Genomic DNA, 19,729 nt, shown 5'->3' on the forward strand with positions numbered 1-19,729 from the left:
GTTCACCATAGCAGTGCTCCGAGATGGTAGTTCATCACATTGCCGTGTGCTCGGTTTCACCACGATCGGCATGCCACGGAGCACTCTGCATGTCGTAGTGGAGTAGGTGGGGAGATTGTTAATATGTTACCATGGCATTTATCTACTACTCCTTTCATCCCATAATATAAGATGTTTCTTGACAATGCACTAGCGTAAAAAAAAAATCTTATATTGTGGGACGGAGGAAGTAGTTTTGCTAATGACGATCGACCACATTTGCTGTCACGGCGAGCTTTTCCCTCGTGAGAACGTGGTCGCCGCGCCAGCCAAAACCCATGGACCGCATGCGGCCATGCATGCACATGGAAGGAATGCATGGGACGATGACCTTGGGCCAACCCATTTATGAATCTTCAGCCCCACGTCAATAATTTGTTAAGAGGTACTACGATGGTTATGGCAGCATTATTTCTGGATGCTCGATGTTTCTCTCACGACCACTGTTGGTTACTACTCCTGCCATGGATTAGAAACAGTGACTGAGGGCCACGAGAGCAAGTGCATCAAATGCCACTCACCTAACCGAATTCTGGCGAGGTACAACTAGTAGAGTGGCGAGAGCTCTAGCAAAAATGGGAATAACGGCCCTATCAGCATAATAATCGTTGATATGATGATTTTATTAATCAAAAAGACTGCTCTAGCATGCAGGCAGTGGCGAAGCCGGCCTAAAAAATCCATGGGGTCATTGCTAACTTTTTTTTAAAAAAAAATCGCAATATACAAAAAATTGCTTTTAGGCTGTTTTTGTCAAAAGCTATGGGGTCAGTTGTCCCACAACCAACACATAGAAACGCCACTGCTAGCATGGTCGTCATTCGATTGTCATAATTTATGGAGGACGCTTCAAATCAAGCATGCGATCTGTAAGGCATTGGTTTGGTGGGTGTTGTATCGGTCAAACGCCCGTGAGTGAGTGAAGTTTCACCTCCTTCGCCGTCCTCCCAGTGAGACTCATCCCCTCTACTCGCCAATGGCACATACGACCAGATGCCCATGGCATCGGGAAGCTTGCCGACTAATGGCGGTTGCCCGCGTGCCAACTTCCCATGGCCATTCCCGCCATCAGCACCATTTTCCTGCTGCCTACCGCCCACATCTATAAAAAGGTCGTCACGTCTTGCCTAGCTCATATCCCCACCAACACAACCTCAACTTCCCTCACCGTCACCCGCAACCATCACTTTCCTCCCCGTCGCTCAAAGAAGGAGAGGCAGCATGAGCGGGATTGTCAACATTGCTCCAAATTATACTAGGCATTTTCAGTGGATGTATAACTTAATTATTAATATAATTTCAATCATCTCCACCGTCGGAATCGGTATCCCGATGTCTTAATCGTCGTCGTCAGAATCATCCTCGTCTTTGTCGGCGTGCTCGTGGTCTTTTTCGCCCACATCGTGTTCTTGACCAATGGCCTCGACCTCGTCGCCGGACTGAGATCCAGTGACCTCACTTGGTGAAGTCACGCTGCAACTTTAGCCATCTAATCTCCATTCTTTTTTTTGCGACCGGAAAGAGAGCTTTATTAATTAAAGAATAGTTGTACAATCACCTGCTAGATAGCACCTAAGAGCATCAGGAGGCCCCCGCAACCACAAGTCGGTGCGTTGCTCCACTCTTGACAGATTAGCAAGGCGATCTGCAGTTCTATTCTGCAAACGACCAATGTGCCTACAGACAAACTCCCTTTCTCTCAACAGCTCCTTAGTCTCATTTACCAGATGACTTACTCCCGACCTATCTGTCTCTGGACTGTCCAAAACCTTTACCAGGGATACACAATCAGTCTGAATAACAAGAGGCAGTGTTGACTGCAAGAGCGCCGTAGTAACGCCTTCCCGAGCGGCCACACACTCCGTTTTGTAGGCACTCGAGCAGTGTGGTGTAAACCAACACGCCGACATGATGTATTCTCCTCTACTGTTTCTCGCCACCATAGCCGCTCCCGCCGTGTGTGATTCCACATCAAAGGAGCCGTCTACTGATACTGCAATCCATCCCTCAGGGGGTGGCGGCCATGGGGCTAGCTCCTGAATACTCTTTCCGCGTTGTGGCCGAGCTTCCGACCCCTCCTGTCTTATGACTTCTTTTCCTTTCAGCATTTCATAGCCTTTACTGAGTTTTATCTGATTTAGTGAGACCATATAGCTTTGCAAAAAATCCCTGGACACCTTGACCGGAGGCACCGTCTTGTCATGCATGGAATCATTACGAAGCTGCCAGTTTCTCCAAACTATCATCAGAACTTTAGCACGTTCTTCTTCCTGGATGGTTACCAACAGATCGAACAACCACTCATCACCAGTGTTCCTAATCGTCTCCTTCGCTAGAACAGTCCACACTTCACCCATAGCATCCCATACAACACTGGAGGTAGGGCATGCAACAACAGCATGAAAGCTATCCTCGGTCCCCCGGCCACATCTCGGACACTCATCAACCACGTCCAAGTGTTTAGATTTCTTAACCTGGCGTGTGGGGAGCCCTTTCTTTAGCATCTTCCACGCACATATCTTCACTTTTTGGGGAACTTGGATTTTCCAGAACATTCTCCACACGGGTCGGTCCCCATCTGGTCTCGAACTTGTCGAAACCCCACCATGGTTCTGGATCTGATTAACTGCAATGTGGTAGGCACTCCTGACTGAAAATCTCCCATCTTTCTCCAGATTCCAAGCCAAAAAATCCTCTCTTGCTCTGCGAGACACTTTAATCTTCAGAATCTCTTGTACATCCGCACCTACCATGTACTGTCTTAGGCGTTCTTCATTCCAAGAACCCTCTAGTGATATAAAATCAGCCACCCGTCTGTACCTGCAGCTTCCTCGCTCTCCAAGTGGCTTACAAGAGCCCGCACGTGGTATCCACGGGTCCCTCCAAACCCTGACTTTTTTACCATTACCAATTCTCCATATAATGCCTTGCTTCAACAATTCCAGCCCATGCTCAATTCCTCGCCATACAGGAGACGCATTGCCCGTGAAGACAGTGTCAATTAGATTGCCGTGTCTATAGTATCTCGCTTTAAGTAGCCTCGTGCATAGACTCTCAGGTCTATCAATTAAACGCCATGCTTGACGAGCTAATAGAGCTTGGTTAAAAAGCCTCATATCTCGGAAACCCAGGCCACCTTGATTCTTTGGGCGTAGTAATTTCTCCCATGCAATCCAGTGCGTCCTTCGTTTCCCATTCTCTGAACCCCACCAGTAGCTCCTTATCATCTGAGTCAGCTCGTCACAAGTTGATGCTGGTAACCTAAAAACACTCATCATGTATGTCGGTATTGCCTGCGCAATCGACTTTATTAGTGTCTCTTTCGCCCCACTTGAAGCATGCTTCTCACCCAAGTCAAAAAATCTCCTGCTCAAGCTCGCCTGAAGTGATTGGAATTTGCCCTTATTCATTCTACCATCAGGGACCGGAAGGCCCAGATAACGATCCTCGAAGTGTTCACTCAACACGCCTAGGATATTTTTGATACTTCTCCGTCTTCCGTGCGGGCACACATCCGCAAACATCATACTGCATTTCGAAGGATTTAACAACTGTCCTGTACCAGCAGCATATCTGTACATAATGTCCTTCACAATCACAGCCTGCTCCTCTGATGCATGAAAGAATAAAAGTGTATCGTCCGCGAAGAGTAGATGTGAGACCGGAGGCGCTGTTCGGTAGATGACTACCGGACTCAACCCTTTGTTCATGACTGCATCCTGTATCAAGCTTGATAACGAATCAGCAACAAACAGAAATAAAAACGGCGACAAGGGGTCGCCTTGCCGTAGTCCTCGAGAAGGTGCAAATTGATCCAGCAGCTTTCCATTGAAATTGACCCTGAACCGGACCGTAGTCACGCATTGCATTACCCACTGTACCCACTTCGCCGAGAAGCCAATCTTCAGCATAGCATTCTCCAAAAAGTTCCAGTCTACCCGATCATAGGCCTTCAAAAGATCTAGTTTATAGGCACAGTTTGTTACCTCCGGATTACGTTCCTGCTGGATGTAATGCATCACTTCAAAAGCCACAATCGCATTGTCTGAAATCAAACGCCCCGGCACAAAGGCGCTTTGGCTCTCAGAAATTATTTCATCAAGTATAGTCCTCAGCCTATTCACCATACACTTTGAAACTATCTTGTATAGCACATTGCAGAGCGAAATTGGCCTGAAATCGTTCAAACTTTCAGGTTCACTTGTCATTGGTATTAGAACTATACTTGTTTCATTTACTCCATCCGGCATCACTCCATCTCTAAAAAAAGTTTGTACAGCCATCACGATTTCCTCCCGTAAAGTGGCCCAATTTCTTTGGTAAAACCGAGCCGGAAGGCCATCCGGCCCCGGTGCTTTTAAGGGGCCTATCTGGAACAAAGCATCTCCGATTTCCTTCTCTGAAAATTCCTTTGTCAGCATCTCATTCATTGCAGCTGTGACGCGACCTGTTAGAAGGTCTAAGATTGGTCCCGGTGTAAGGGTTGGGTCCTTTGTGTATATCTCCTTGAAATAGGACGATGCCATCCGCTCCATATCAGTAGGTACTGAGCACCACACCCCATCTTCTCTCTTCAATTTCCTTATGAGATTCTTCCTTGCTCGCCATACAGCCCTTCTCTGAAAGTAGCGGGTGTTCCTGTCTCCCTCCCGGAGCCAATCAATTCGAGACCTTTGAAGCCACATCATTTCTTCTCGATAGAGCAGCTCATCCATCCCTTCCATTTTCTGCTTAATAGTGGCCCTATCTGCATCCATGCGATTTAACTCTGCTAGTTCGCCTCTCAACTTTTCCAGTTCGCGCCTAACGTGGCCGAACTTCCGTTTGCTCCATTCGTGCAGGTCATCAATCACCTGCCCGAGAGACTTTGCCACCACACCCAGGTCCCCCGCAACTTTTACCTTCTCCCAGGAGTTACCAATGATCTCCGGTAGAGCCGCCTCCCTTTCCCACATTATCTCGTATCTTCTAGCTCGATTTCTTGGCCTTGGGTCCGGCTGTTGCAGCCATAACAATAGCGGACAATGGTCCGATCTCGACGACGTGAGGTGATGTAGCTCTGCATTTGGAAAACGCGCCATCCAATCGTCATCTGCACAAACCCGATCCAGCCTCACACGGACGTTTCGGTTCCCCTGTTGATGATTATCGAAAGTGTATGGGTAGCCCGTGAAACCGATATCCCGTAGCTCACACACTACAAGAGCATCTCTGAACGCTGCCATTTGAGATTCCGGCCTATCTCTCATCGAGCAGTGTTCATACTGCCATAAAGCCTCGTTATAATCTCCGATGACCATGCACGGCAACGATGAGCTAGCCTTAAGATTTGCAAGCAACGTCCACATCAAGTGAAGGTTCTCAACCCATGGTTCCCCATACACAAAAGTAGCGCGCCATGGCGGGTCATTCTGCTGCTCCCTTATACACACGTCAATATATCTGTTACTCTTGCCAATAATCTCCACATGGAGAGTTTCATGCCAGTAAAGAGCAAGGCCCCCACTTTTTCCATCACTTCCTACCCCTTCAAAACCTTTCAGACCCAATCTCCATCTCATTTTCTCCATCTTCTCCATCGTTTGCCTCGTTTCACAAAGAAAAACGAGGCTGGGGTTATGTGACTGGCAAAGAGCCAGCAGTTCCCGAACTGTCCGGCGGTTCCCCGCCCCCCGGCAGTTCCATGCTAAGGCACACATTAGGCCTGGCGGTCCTCCCGGTCGGAGGCCGCCAATGTTGCCAGGTCCATAGTTTGTGTATCATCCACTTTGTGTCGCTTGCTACCAGAAGATTCATTCTCCTCCGTCCCCCCTCCCCATCTTCCTCATCGTGTTTCCTTTGGTGTTGTCCATCCTCCCCCTTACCACTGGTCAACAACAGCTGCTGCACCTGCCCATTGCCATTAGATGTGAACTCCAACCTTCTCTTGGTGCTACCGACCAAATTAGCACCATTACCATCCACCTTACCAGGGCTCGATGCGGTACTCTTCAAATCATCATCACCATCAATTTCCTCGGTTCTGGCCCCAAAATCCCCACGCCCTCCGCCCCCCACATCTCTCCCTCTGCCACCACGAATCCCCCTGTTGCCTTCACCTCCAAAGCTCTGCCATTGCTCCTCCCTTCTATATTCAGCAGCTATCAACGAGGGGAGATAGACAATCGCACTAGCATCATACACTCCTTTCCCATGCTCCTTCGCCACATGCCCCACAAGGCCACACACACCACAAAAGCACGACATCTTCTCATACACAAAATCAAAGTAGACCTTCTTCTTCCTCAGAGTTAAGCTCGCGCATCTCATTAGTGGATAACGTACATCAAGCGTCACCCTAACCCGGATGCCTCCACCCTGTCCTTTAACAGATCGCTCATCCACACGTTCCACAACACCTGCTTTCCTTGCCAGTTGTGAGGCTATGCTTCCTGACCGCATTTTCTCCTTCAAACCCATGACACGACCCAAGCTTGATAAGTATAAAGTTTAGTATCCTTAGGTTCAGACCATCCATCATAGCTCGCCATTAAGACCGGGCAGTTTCTGAATATCCATGGACCATCATTCATCACCCGTTCCCAATCTGCAAGACAAGTCATCTGCACTGAAAACAAGTTGTCCTCAATTGCCCTGAACTCCACTTCTTGTGCTAAGTTCCATGCAGAACGCATGGTGCCATAGAAAGCACCATGACTAAATTTGTGCGTGGTATGAACCCTAGCCAAGGCCATGAACTCAGCATCCTTCTCCAACTCTTCCAGATCCTCCTCAAGAATTACATCCTCCTCCTCTTCTGCTCTCAGATTCAGATGCTGAAACTTAACGTCCAGATCGCTTGGCCTGGACGTACTTCCGCCTCCATCTGTTCCCCGACTATCTCCCTCCCTGTGGTCGCCCGTCAACCCCTCCTTCCCTCTTGCACTTCCCTTCCTTTCATCCCGCCCTCCATCTCCTGATCCAGTTGCTGGTGATGCCGAGTTCTCGCTCGCCATCACCATCGAGCTGCCGAGTCACCGAGACTAATCGGTTTCGTGTCCCTCTGCCAGCCCTAATGACGAGAACCCTCCAGGGAAGCAGCCGGAGAAGGGATCCGATCTGCCCTAGGAGAGGACGAAGGTCTCCACCGCAGTCGCCAAGGCGACCGCCTAAGAGATAAAAACCCTAACGGGTATGAGACATAATGTTCATGGATTCTTGAATGATACGTCCATTTCAGTTGAAAATGATACATCTAATCTCCATTCAAAACACATCCAACGGTCTACATGAGACACAGGCAAAAACTCCAGGACTTAGCAGTTTTGCAGCCTAGCAGCAAACAACAGTACAATCTAGCAGCAAACAATGATACATTGCGCTTGGATTCAATTTGATTTAAACAGATTGTAACCCAAAAAATTGAACAGATTAGACAGTACCATATTATGCAATCCAAGTTGAACATTTCAGTTGCATTCGACACCGCATCCAGTAGCACTTGACATTAGGCTGTAGCACATAACATCCGAATGCTACAGCAAAAAATACCAATATTGAGTAATCATTCAAGTACACAAAAGCAGGCCATTTCACTTGTACACTTCGGCCAAAATGACTATGATTAACCCCCCAAAATACTGTTCCTCTCCGATGCGGCGGCCGGCACGGGCCCCTTGCTCTCTCTCCGTGATGCTACGGTGCGGTGCGGTTCCCCTTCCTCCCCGATGCGGCGGAGCAGTGCCGTCTCCCTGTCCGACACGCCGGCGCGGCGCGGGAGAACGACGAAGCAGATTCCCGCGATGTGTTTTCTTCAGCCCACCCTCGTCCAAAACTGCTAAGTGCTGAGGGCTTTTGCCTTTGTGTGATATGGACCGTTGGATGTCTTTTGGATGGAGATTAGATGGCTAAAGTTGCAACGTGACTTCACCAAGTGAAGTCACTGGATCTCAGTCCCTCGTCGCCGCGGCTGTACTCTGATGCGTCCGACCATTGGTCCACCGTTGTTGGTTAACTGAATATGCAATTTTAGTCCAACTGGAGAATAAGTATGTGGCTAATGACATGTGGTTCCCGTATGTAATAAAATTATGAAGGCTCAGCTATGACAACTCTATAATGCAGCTTGCTCAGGAAAGTAAAAAAAATTGAACTCCAGGATATTAGCATTCGGAGTCGGCATCTTAGAAGAAATGAGAGCCTTGGGGAGCCCCATCAGTGCCTGAACCCAGTCGAGCGAGCCATGGACATGCTCCTCAAGCCACTCGAGTTGTGCTCTATTCTCCTTGCTCAGGAACGCAACCGGATTGTGGGTCTGGTACACCATCTTATTGATAAAGGGGTGGCTATTTTACATTATCCTAATGATACCGTCTTGTTTATGCAAGATGACGTTGAAATGGTTAGGAATACGAAACTACTGCTATATTTGTTTGAACAAATGTCTGGCCTGAAGATTATTTTCAGGAAAGTGAGGTAATTATGGTACTACATGATGATGAGAAAAGTCAGAGAAATGTTGAGATGTTGAATTATCAAATTGGAGCCTGACCTATCAAATATCTAGGAGTCACGATCAATGGGAGTAGATTGCATGTGGAGGTGCCAACTGAAGAATGCATGTATAGAGGCTTGGATGATTGGGAAGCTAAGACCCTATCCTTGGGTGGTAGGGTAACAAGGATCAATGCATGTTTAACCAAAAAATGTCAATTTACTGCTTCTCCATGTACAGGTTCCCAAAAACAAATCTGGGGAGATTGGAGAAGGCCATCAGGAAATTCTTTTGGTGGGGAAGCAGTGTGAAGGAAAAAATATCACTTGGTCAGATGACCTTTTTTTTTTGCGAGATTGGTCAGATGACCTTTGATATGAAGTCCTAAAAAGAAAGGAGGACTAGTTATCAAACACCTGGAAAGATTGCATGTGAGCTTATTATATAAGTGGTGGGAAATAGTCAAGAAGAAATACATGGTTACAAATATCAAATGGTGTACATCATAAACATATTGCCAGGGATTCCCCGTGTTGGTCTGACCTGCCAAAAGATTAAGTATACTATACAAAGCATAGAAGTATGGTGGTGAAGAGTGGCAAGCATGCCGACTTTTGGAATGATACCTGGATTGGTAATATTCCTCTTAAAGATCAGTTTGCTTGTATGCTCATAATTTGCAATGAAGAGACAAAAAATGTGAGGTAGATGACTGATAATGGATGGAATTTATCCTTTAGGAGATGACTTAATTCTGATCAAATGATCCGGTTAAATAGGTTGAGGATAAAACTGATGAATAGCACTCTAACCAAGGAGGCTAAGATATCCTCAAATGAGCTGGAAGCAAAAATGACACGTTTAATATGATACATGTGTACAACCATCTCTCTGATGTTGGCCCTCATAGACAACCTCCGGCTCCTCGATGATCACGCACTTGCCGAAAGGCAAATCACCCGCGAGCAGGCGAACGGCGAGCCATGGTCGTGGAGGATTCAGGCTTCCTAGAAGAGCAAGGAGCGTTGTACCAGTCCATGAACATCGCCCGCGACGTGAAACACAGACGTCTCCACGGGCGACGAAGATTTAGACTAGGTTATAAAAGTGTCGTCCGCTTTTGTTTAGTTCAAATATGTTGAAAATGTATTAAATTTGATCCGGTTTAAATAAAAATCATCCGATTTACACGAAAATCGTTTGACTTGTTTAAAAGCTTGAAATATTTGTGGCACGCGGTTGGATGACCGACTCCTCATATCACCATATCCGTTTAAGGGTCCGAGATGCCCTAACAAGTACCCCCTCCGTTTCTAAATATAAGTATTTTTAAATTTTTTAATATATACTACATATGGATGTATATAGACATATTTTAGAGTATACATTCACTCTTCCTGCTCGGTATGTAGACCACATTGGAATGTAAAAGACTTATATTTTGGAACTTAGGGAGTAACGACAAACTCGTGAGCTTGTTGATTTGTCGTGCTGGCTGACGGGTGCGCGCGCGCAATGAGTTGGCAAAAGTCCACCGACGATTCGGAGGAGCCGCACCAATGTCGACGCGGTCGTGCGTGTGCCCCGGTACCGGCCGTGCCAAACACCGTCGTAGTTCGCTCACTCCCCACTCCACTCACACACTCGAGCAGTGGCGGTGGTGGTGTGGTTCGCTCCCCACTCACTCACTCACTCACTCACACGCTCTTCGGTCTTCACCCACACACGGCCACGCCTCACAGCTTCCTCACTCCTTTTCGCTTCCAATTTCCCCACATATAAATCGAGCCAAAAATACCTTAACCCTCCCTCACTCTTCCCCGATCTGCCGTATCTCGCTCCGCAAAAGCCCCGGCCAGATCCGCCAGAGATGGCAGCTCGGTCGCCGCCGAGGCCGGTGCTGCTGCTGCTCCTCCTCGCCCTCCTCTGCTGCCACATTGCGCTGTGCTCCTCCGCTCCGCCGGCGGCCAAGCCCAAGGCCAAGCTCTCCGGCGGCCGCAAGGAGCTCGTCTCCACGGATGACGACGAGCCGGTCAAGCCGCCCAAGGCCACCGCGGCTGCCGGCATCAAGAAGAAGGTCCCCTCTGGCGCCAAGAACCAGACCAAGGTTCTGAAAGGCAAGAAACAGGAGGAGTCCACCACGACGCCGACCAAGGTCAGCACCAAGAAGGCGACCGCTAAAGCGGATTCTACCACGACCAAGAAGCCGGCCACTAAAGCTGCCGGCGATGCGGGCAAGCCCAAGGTCCCGAAGCTGGACAAGGCGGCGGCCACCGCCAAGCCCAAGACCACCGATTCCGCCAAGTCCACCAAGGCGGGCGCTGCCAAGCCGGTGAAATCTGAGGGAGGCGCCCCCAAGGCCAAGAAGCCGTCCAATTCGACCGCGGATTCGGCCAAGTCGAGCAAGAAAGCGCAGGTTGTCGCCGACGAGAAGGTGGATTCGACCAAGTCGACCAAGAAAGCGAAGGCCGTCGTCGCCGACGGGAAGGTGAAGGCGAATTCGACCGTGAGCGGCAACGAGGCGGCGGGGGTGGAGGAGGACGTGGTGTTCGCGGAGGAGGCGGAGGGGACGGAGGACCTCATGTCCGAGTTCCGGGGCCTCCCGGCGCGGCTGCATCAGACGCTCATGCCGGACCTGGCGCGGCTGTCGTACACGTCCAAGGCCTACCTGTCGGCCGCCAACGCGGGGATCGCCGGCGGCGTGCGGCCGGTCCTGGGGGGCCGTTGGGGGGCGGCGGCGGCCTCCGCGGCGTCGGTGGCCCTGCTGCTGCTGCCCCTCTTCATGCTCACCGCGCTGGTGCGGCGCATGGGCCCGTACCTGCCGCTCCTCCACCGCGCGCTGCTGCTCTCGCAGGCCTACCTCGCCATCTACTTCGCCACGCTCGCGCTCGCCGCCGCCGCCACGGGGCTGGAGCCGCTCCGCTTCTTCCACGCCGCCTCGCCCGCGGCCTACGCCTGGACGCAGGCCGCGCAGTCGCTCGGCTTCATGGGCTACCTCGTGCTCCAGATGGTGGACCTCGTCGCCGTCTTCTCCGGGGCCGCCTCCCCGGAGGAGGAGGAGGGCGGCGCGGACGCCACCAAGGCGCTCGGCCTGGCGCAGATGGTGGTGGGGCTGGCCGTCGGCCTCCACTACTACGCCGCCGTGTTCCACCGCGCCGCCGCCGGCGAGGCCCCGCGCGCGAACTGGCGCGTGTACGCCGTGTATGCCGCGTGCTTCGTCATCATCTGCGCGTGCGCGCGAGCGGAGAAGCGGAAGAAGGCCTACCTCGCCGGAGCCGAGGAGTGGAAGAAGAGCTGAGGGATGAAAGCTTTTTTTAGGGGCTTATGTGCAAACATTAAAATATAGTGAAAGCCGAAGGGCTTGGGTATAAGATGGGAGGAGGGGGGGAATTGGAAGATCAAGGAGAACAAGAGGAGAAAGGAAAACTATTCTTTTTCTAATTTTCACTTTCTCATTTTGAATTGGTTTGAGTACAGAGTGGGTGTAATAACACTATGGTGCAAATTAAGCACTAAATTAGTCAAACTATTTAGAGCAATGATTTTTGACATTTGGCTCCAGGAAAAAAAATTGTGAAAAAATTATTACTTTACAAGTTTCAAAAAAACTAAAAAATGCACAAATATATGTAAGTATTGCTACATATTCGTCAAATTTCACGATGAAATACATTTTGGGTGTAATCTACATAAATAAATAAATAAATAAATGTACAACTCACATGGAACATATTTCATCAGAAAACTTTACAAACATGCAGTATACATGAAAGTGTCCTTCTAATCCCAAAATCAAATGCACCCTTATAAACATTAACTAAAAATAAGTACACAAATTAGAAAAATCTGATTTTTTTTATAACAAACAATGGTCAGATTCTGCTTGTGCAGTTTTTTGTGATGAAAAAATCACATTTGTGTAGGTTTGGACAAAAATAACAAAATGAGCTCTCCAAAATGCTTTAAAAAATAGTCATTTTGAAGCATCGTTTTGCCCAAGAGCATTAGGCATGTTCTTTCTTTACGGGAATTTGCAAGTATGTATTGTAGAACACTTAACAATGTTTATTGCTATTTCTAAAATTTATTTACTATTTTGATGGTTTTACTATTCATAAAAGTGCATTTGAGCTTGGGAGCATAAATTTCATGTCCCAATATACATCCTTAATTTTTTTGCGACTAATATAAATCCATATTTACATGTTATTTTCTTTTAGTTATTCTAAACTTCAAAGTCTAATTTCTGAAATTCAAGCTCCATAGACTCGGGAGCCTGAAGCAATTCTGGACTTAGCTACTAACACAAAAGAATACGGAGGACGGAGGTCAAAGTAATTCGGTAATGTTGAAAAACTAAAGAATGTTCGGCACACTTTGCTGCACCATTGGTGTTGTTAGATTCCTTAAAAAAATACTCACCCTGTTTCAAATATTATGTGTATTACTTTTTTGTAAAGTCAAACCTTTTAAGTTCGATCAAATTGATAAAGGAATATATGAAAATTTATCAAATCATTGTGATTAGATTCATCGTCAAATTAATTTTACATTTTTTGTTTAATACTCCCTCCGTCCGAAAATAAGTGACTCGACTTTGTACTAGCTTTAGTACAAAGTTAGTACAAAGTCGAGTCACTTATTTTGGGACGGAGGGAGTATTATGGATGTCGATATTTTTTGCTCTGAACTTGGTCAAATTTAAAGAAATTTGAGTTTCCAAAAAATAGTACCCTTATATTTTGAAACTGATGGAATATTTAGTTTGATGGGTGGGGTAGATGATGGAGTGTGTTTTTTTATTTATAAAATGCGGTGATTTGAATGGCTTTTCATGGTTCTGTGTTATCCGCTAACCAAAGTATATTTATGTGTAAAAATTTCTACGTCGGTGGCCGCACGTACTATATTGGTGTTATAATATGACATGACGGTGCTTTATTTTCTAGGTGGTGGAAGGGTGCGTGAGATTGATGTGTTTTAGGCCGGTTGTTGCTAATTGATTTGAAAAACCGTTGACCCGGTCAAAATCTTAAACCATATCCAAAATTGAATATCTCAATTGAATGAAAAAACTTCAAAATTAGGAAACCTAATGAACTACAGGAATTGAATGGGAGAGCTCCTTGAGAAATTATTGATCCGGTCAAAATCGAGTGACCTAATTTTAAATTGAAGACCTTAATTAATTACGAGGCTGTAAAAATTAAGAAGCATAGTGTATAGTGCAAAAGAATTGAACGAGAGAGTTTTGAGAAATTATTGACGTAGTTAAAATCGGGTGCCCAATTCCAATTGAAGACCTCAATTGAATGTGGACTCTATTAAATTAGGAAGCATAGTGTTACAGACTGTCAACCTCATGACAATGTAACTTGTCATAAAACATTGGATTTCACATGCTCAAAACTATGACGTTTGATTTGTAGTGAAGTCCATGTAATTTGCTTTGGGAGGGAGAGTTCTGCATCGGGTTTTTGAAATTTCCAGCAAGAACAAGGAAGAGGAAGAGAACACGAGTAATCACATCAAAACTGATAGGCACGGTGATAATCCACTTCTGAGCCTAGGCTTATCTGCACCCGCGCTGAAGCAAAAGTCAAAACAAATACTAAAAATATTAAAAAAAAATCATTTTTTGCATGGTAGATAATTTGATGCGTGAGGTCCGCTTCATTTTTCAAATTATTTGGACATCGGAGCAACTCTCGGCAAAAAAGACAAATTTGACTTCTGTATTTTTTTTCTTTTCATCCACTGTTTTGATCCGATTTGTCCTTTTTGCTAAGATACTCAGTTGTCCAAATGATATGAAAATTGAAGTGGACCTCATGCAATAAACTTTCTACCATGAAAAAATATTTTTATTTTGAATTTTTAACGAATTTTTATGACCAGGTGTAGATGAGCCGGGGCATCGAAACGCTGAGCTCGAGGCACCGCTGCATTTCTGCTGCTACTATACTAGTACTGCAAAATAATTGGTGACCGGTCGACTGGATTGCAGTGAAGTCGCCGCGTGGAGTGTGAACTAAAGTGGTGGCCAGACAATTTTGGAAGGGCATGGACCCGTGATGGACGCAGATCCTAACGGTGTGTTTGGTAGGGTGTATGAAGGGTGCATGAGCCCAAGAGTTCCCTTCTCGACCCACTTTTGGGTGTTTGGTAGAGTGTATGAAGGGTGCATGAGTCCACACTAGTTTAGCACAAATACACTAAAAGCATACATGAAGAGAGCATGCATGAAGAGGGATGTTGAGTTAAGCATGCATGGGAACAACTATGCGAGAACGCAACCAAACACACCCAAAAGTGAGACGAGAAGTCACACTAGTACTGTATGGCCGACATGTGGGCCAAGTTGTTGTCGCGCCCACTTGAGAATCCCAGTCCACCCGTGACAGATGATTGGCCCGGATTATTAAAAAAAAGATGATTGGCCCGGATTGCCTAAAAAAAAGACGATTGGCCGGGAGATATGTCACTTCGCATGCTTGGCTGTCCATGGATGTTTACCTCACTCTGGCTGTACCTCGCCCGAATTCAGTTGGGTGAGCCGCATTTGATGCATTTGCTCTCCTGACCCTCACCCCAGTCACTGTTTCTACCAGCACTGGTGCTCATCCAACGGCAATGCTGCTATAACCATCCAGCTCTAAATGATTGACATGGGTGGGGCTGGAGAGAGAGAGAGAGAGAGCCATGAATGGGTTGGCCCAAGGTCATCTTCCCAGTCCATGTGCATGGGCGGTCCATTGGTTTTGGCTCTCTTTGGAGATTACGCGATCGAGTAGTACTACTCTCAACCCAACTCTGTTGATCGGCCCATCCTAAATCGGCTAGACTGATTCTGGATGCACTTGCTTTTGTTGCACTAAGGGGAAGCTTTGCAGTGGAATGCTCGGTTCCACTTGCACTTGACGTGTCGGCACCTCCACTCAATCTGGGCGAGCGCCGTTAGCTAAGCAACTAGTGGCTGTGTGCTATCGTGATTGAAAATGTAAGAGGAATGGCGTTCCAAATACCCCAGTAAATTAAAGTGATCAGCTCAAGGAAGAAAGGCACGGCAAAGCGTGTTTTAAGTTGATTAAGCTGTCCCTCAATGTCACAGTAATTTGTATGCTTCCAAGTAGGACAAGCCTGTGCAAATTCACATTAGAAAAGAAAAAAAAAAATCCTTGTTTGCATAACTCGAAAGCCACATAGAACACAAGTGTAGTCTGCAATAGACAAAATTTTCCGCTGCACGAGTGCACTGGAATTCAATCTATTGTGGGTTAGCAGCCAAAAAGGGATCTAGTTGAGCTGGCAGCGGGAATTCCATAGCCATTTAATTGCAAAAATGACAGTGGCCACTCCGATCAGCAACTTATAAGTTTTTCAGACCTTAAGGAGGAACTTAGAAAGTAATTTAACCCTTCAATTCCTAGAGTAACTTATGAGTAATTAAACCCTAAATAAACTTCCCTTCTTTCTTTCTCTTATTGCAAACCGTAAGACGTAAGCGCATTTCTGTGAATGTGATCATGAGCATCATGCAGTATGCCCAGCCCGGCCGTTGATGGTAGACACTGTGGTCATGACTCATGAGCACCAAGCAAGCTCCCCCAACCAGAACTCGCAACAGGAAGAGCATGCTGTGAAAGGCCGGGTTGAATAACATTCAGTTGGGTACAACCAATTGGCCTGGATAACAAAGAACTCTCTGCAACTAAGACTGTTGAGAGCCATAGGTTTCAGACAGCAGGTGCTCTCTTACAAGTTCAATGAGAAATTAACCGGAGCAACTATTTTCCTTTTTGTTTCCAGTGGTCTTGTGCAGGAGCAGAGAGGGGTTGTCAGAGAACGCTTAGGCTAGTTTTCAGAGTCTAGCAAAGCACAACAAGAAGCTTATTCTTTCAGTTCCGTGTAATCGACAATTCAGTTAACGCTTAGGCTAGCTTTCAGAGTCTAACAAAGCACAACAAGGAGCTTATTGTTTCATCAACTGTATTTCTATTACCTATGTAAATTCTTACAAACGAAAATTATATACATGAAAAGAATCAACAACATACATGATCGATGAGAGGAAACAGAAAAAAAAAATAGCCTATAATATATATTCTGGTACTTCATTTTCTAACAATGGTTACCGGATCACTTGTACAAATCGTCTTCATCCTCATCAGCTGCGGTCGAGGTGTGGACGGCGGCAGCTGCCGCCTGCGGCTGCGCCGGGAAGCGGAATTCGGTGCCGAACCCCCTAGACTGTTGCAGCGTCTGCGCGAAGGCCTGGTACTTCCTGATGTCGGCGTCGCTCACGCTCCGCCTCGCGTACTTCATCGACTTCTCGAAGTGAGCCGCCTTTATTTCCGCCACCTCCTCCTCTTCCTGTCCGCCGTCCACCTCCATGGTGTCTTTCCCCAGCCTCTGCCGCTCCATGTCCTTTTCAATGTCCTCCCTGATGGCGTACTTGCACGCCCTCTGGCAGATCTCCGTGATGTCGGCACCGCTGAAGCCAGCGGTGAACCTTGCGAGCGCACCGAGGTCGACGTCCTTGGCCACAGGAGACTTCCTGAGGCAGGCCTTGAAGATCTGGTGCCGCGAGGCCTCGTCCGGCAAGGGGATGTAGATGAGCTGGTCCAGGCGGCCGGGACGGAGCAACGCCGAGTCAATTATGTCCGGCCTATTGGTGGCGCCGATAATGAATACCGTCTTCTTTGCATTCATGCCGTCCATCTCGGTGAGCAGCTGGTTCAGGACCCTGTCCGCCGCGCCACCGGCGTCGCCCACCCTACCGCCCCTCTGGGTTGCGATGGAGTCGAGCTCGTCGAAGAACAGGACGCACGGCGTAGACTGACGCGCCTTGTCGAAGATCTCGCGCACGTTAGCCTCGCTCTCGCCGAACCACATGGTGAGCAGCTCTGGCCCCTTAATGCTGATGAAGTTGGCCTGGCACTCGTTGGCGATCGCCTTCGCCAGCAAGGTCTTGCCGCATCCTGGTGGCCCGTAGAAGAGGACGCCCTTGGACGGCGACATGCCGAACTTCTCGAATTTCTCTGGATGCTCGACCGGGTACTGGACGGTCTCTTGCAACTCCCTCTTGACGCCGTCGAGGCCGCCGATATCGTTCCAGCTGACGTTGGGCACCTCGACGACGGTCTCACGAAGCGCGGATGGGTTCGTGCCGACGAGAGCCGTCTTAAGGTGGTCATTGGTGACAGCCATGGAGTTCAAGATCTCGGCATCAATGGTGTCGTCCTCTAAGTCGATCACGTCCATCTTCTCCCTGATGCACTGCAGCGCCGCCTCGGTGCAGAGCGCGGCCAAGTCGGCGCCGATGTAGCCGTGCGTATCCTTGGCAATCACCTCTAGGTTGACGTCCTCGTCCAGCTTCATGTTTTTGGTGTGGATGCGAAGCACTTCGAGACGGCCGACCTCGTCCGGCACGCCGATGTCGATCTCACGATCAAACCTTCCGAAGCGCCTCAAGGCAGGGTCGATACTGTTGGGACGGTTCGTGGCGCCCATGACGATGACGTGCGCGCGGGCCTTCATGCCGTCCATCAGCGTCAGCAGCTGGGAGACGATGCGCCTCTCGACCTCGCCGTGAGTCTTCTCCCTGTTAGGGGCAATGGAGTCGATCTCGTCGATGAAGATGATGGAGGGCGCGTTCTTCTCGGCCTCCTCGAAGGCCTTCCTCAGGTTGCTCTCGCTCTCTCCAGCCATCTTGGACATTATCTCCGGGCCGTTGATAAGGAAGAAGAAGGCCCCGGTCTCGTTCGCCACCGCACGGGCGATCAACGTCTTGCCGGACCCGGGAGGGCCGTAGAGGAGGATGCCTTTGGGAGGCTTGACGCCAATGCTCTTGAAGATCTGCGGATGCCTGAGTGGCAGCTCGACGAGCTCCCTGATCAGAGTCAGCGGTTTCCCCATGCCACCCACGTCGTCATAGCCGACGCCGTCGAGCCTCTCCTCGTCCTCCCGCTTTACCGGCTCGCCCTCGCAGAATATCTCCGTGTTGGGCGCCACGATGCAGTACTCTGTCGCAGGGTCGATCTCCATGACCTTGAACTCCACGCTCCGCATGCCGCCACGCACGAGGAAGAAGTCGCCCTTGTGGAGCGGGCGGTAGGCGTCCACGAAGTAGGGCTTGAGGTAGACGTCGAAGAGGTTCCCCCCGATGCCCTCGACCGTGTCGTCCAGAGGGAGGATGTGCACGCGTCTGCCATACTTGGCGTCATGGCACATGTGCACGGACACGACGTCGGCGATGCGCACGCGCAGGTTGGAGCGGGCCACCTTGTTGATCTTGAGCTTGTGCCCCTCGCAGGTGTCATCGGGCAGTGCCATGCAGACCGTGTTGTGGCGGCGTTTGCCCTTGAGCAGCACGATGTCGCCTTTGAATATGGAGAGCTTCTCCATGGTGGCCGGGTGGAGGGTGCACATAGAGTTGTCGTCGTTGGTGGCGGCCTCCTCCACCACCAGCCGGTTCGCCGCCTTCTTGGACGCCGCCGCCGCGCTCGCCATTGCGTTTTCAATAACTCTAGTTGGTCGACGAGCAGCGTCTCTCGATCGTGTATTACTCTCGTTGGATGTGGAGCGCTGATTTGCGTTGGTGTTGTGGTGAGGTGGAGACGTGGGGTTCGCTCGCACCCTTTATTGAAGGCAGGGCACGGCCGACTCCGGTTGGAAGGCCCGTACGCTCGCACCTCACACGTTCCGAGTCGAGATCTTAGTTCGCGTCATATTCACAAAAAAGTTGTGTGCAGACCGGCTGCAAACCAAATCCTGTGCTTGCAAGACGGCCACTGAGTCCTACGCCCGCTTGGTCCTGCTTGATCGGATACCGCGTGGCGTTCCCCTCGTCCGCCGCCGCCACGCCCCTGGTTGGGGACAGACGCCACGATGATGTTGCCGGAGATTCAACCCGCTCCGACCCTGCCATATCCAGCAAGAAGCAGTGGAAGAAGAAGGCGCAGCGCTAGCGCCAGCGCCTGCAGCAGACGGAGGCCGAGCACTTTCCAGCGAACTAGGGCGATGTCCACGCCCAAGAGGTCCAGTCCAGGTACGTCTTCAGTTTTGCTGCTGTAAGGTCTGATTTTGGTATTAACTACTCAGTTTTTTTTTTGGAATGACTAGGTACAAGTCGACTGTTTTTTCTTTTCGGTCAGTCGACTGACCACAAAATTTAGTCAGTCGATTTGAAGCACATCGGCGCATGCAGCCACACAA

General features: G+C 48.9%; 1 protein-coding gene and 1 pseudogene across 1 annotated transcript; one reads left to right on the plus strand and one right to left on the minus strand.

Annotated features, from left to right (window-relative positions):
• Window positions 1-10,109: 10,109 nt before the first annotated feature.
• LOC109737650 (uncharacterized) lies at window positions 10,110-12,061 on the plus strand. The gene has a single exon (XM_020296773.4). The coding sequence runs from the start codon at window positions 10,383-10,385 to the stop codon at window positions 11,808-11,810; it is 1,428 nt and encodes a 475-aa protein (XP_020152362.1). The 5' UTR covers window positions 10,110-10,382; the 3' UTR covers window positions 11,811-12,061.
• Window positions 12,062-16,596: 4,535 nt separating this feature from the next.
• Window positions 16,597-19,024, minus strand: LOC109737655 (cell division cycle protein 48 homolog pseudogene; annotated as a pseudogene).
• Between the last annotated feature and the right edge of the window lie 705 nt (window positions 19,025-19,729).

Source organism: Aegilops tauschii, chromosome 6 (genome assembly GCF_002575655.3).
Source record: "Aegilops tauschii subsp. strangulata cultivar AL8/78 chromosome 6, Aet v6.0, whole genome shotgun sequence".
NCBI classification, from domain to species: domain Eukaryota; kingdom Viridiplantae; phylum Streptophyta; class Magnoliopsida; order Poales; family Poaceae; genus Aegilops; species Aegilops tauschii.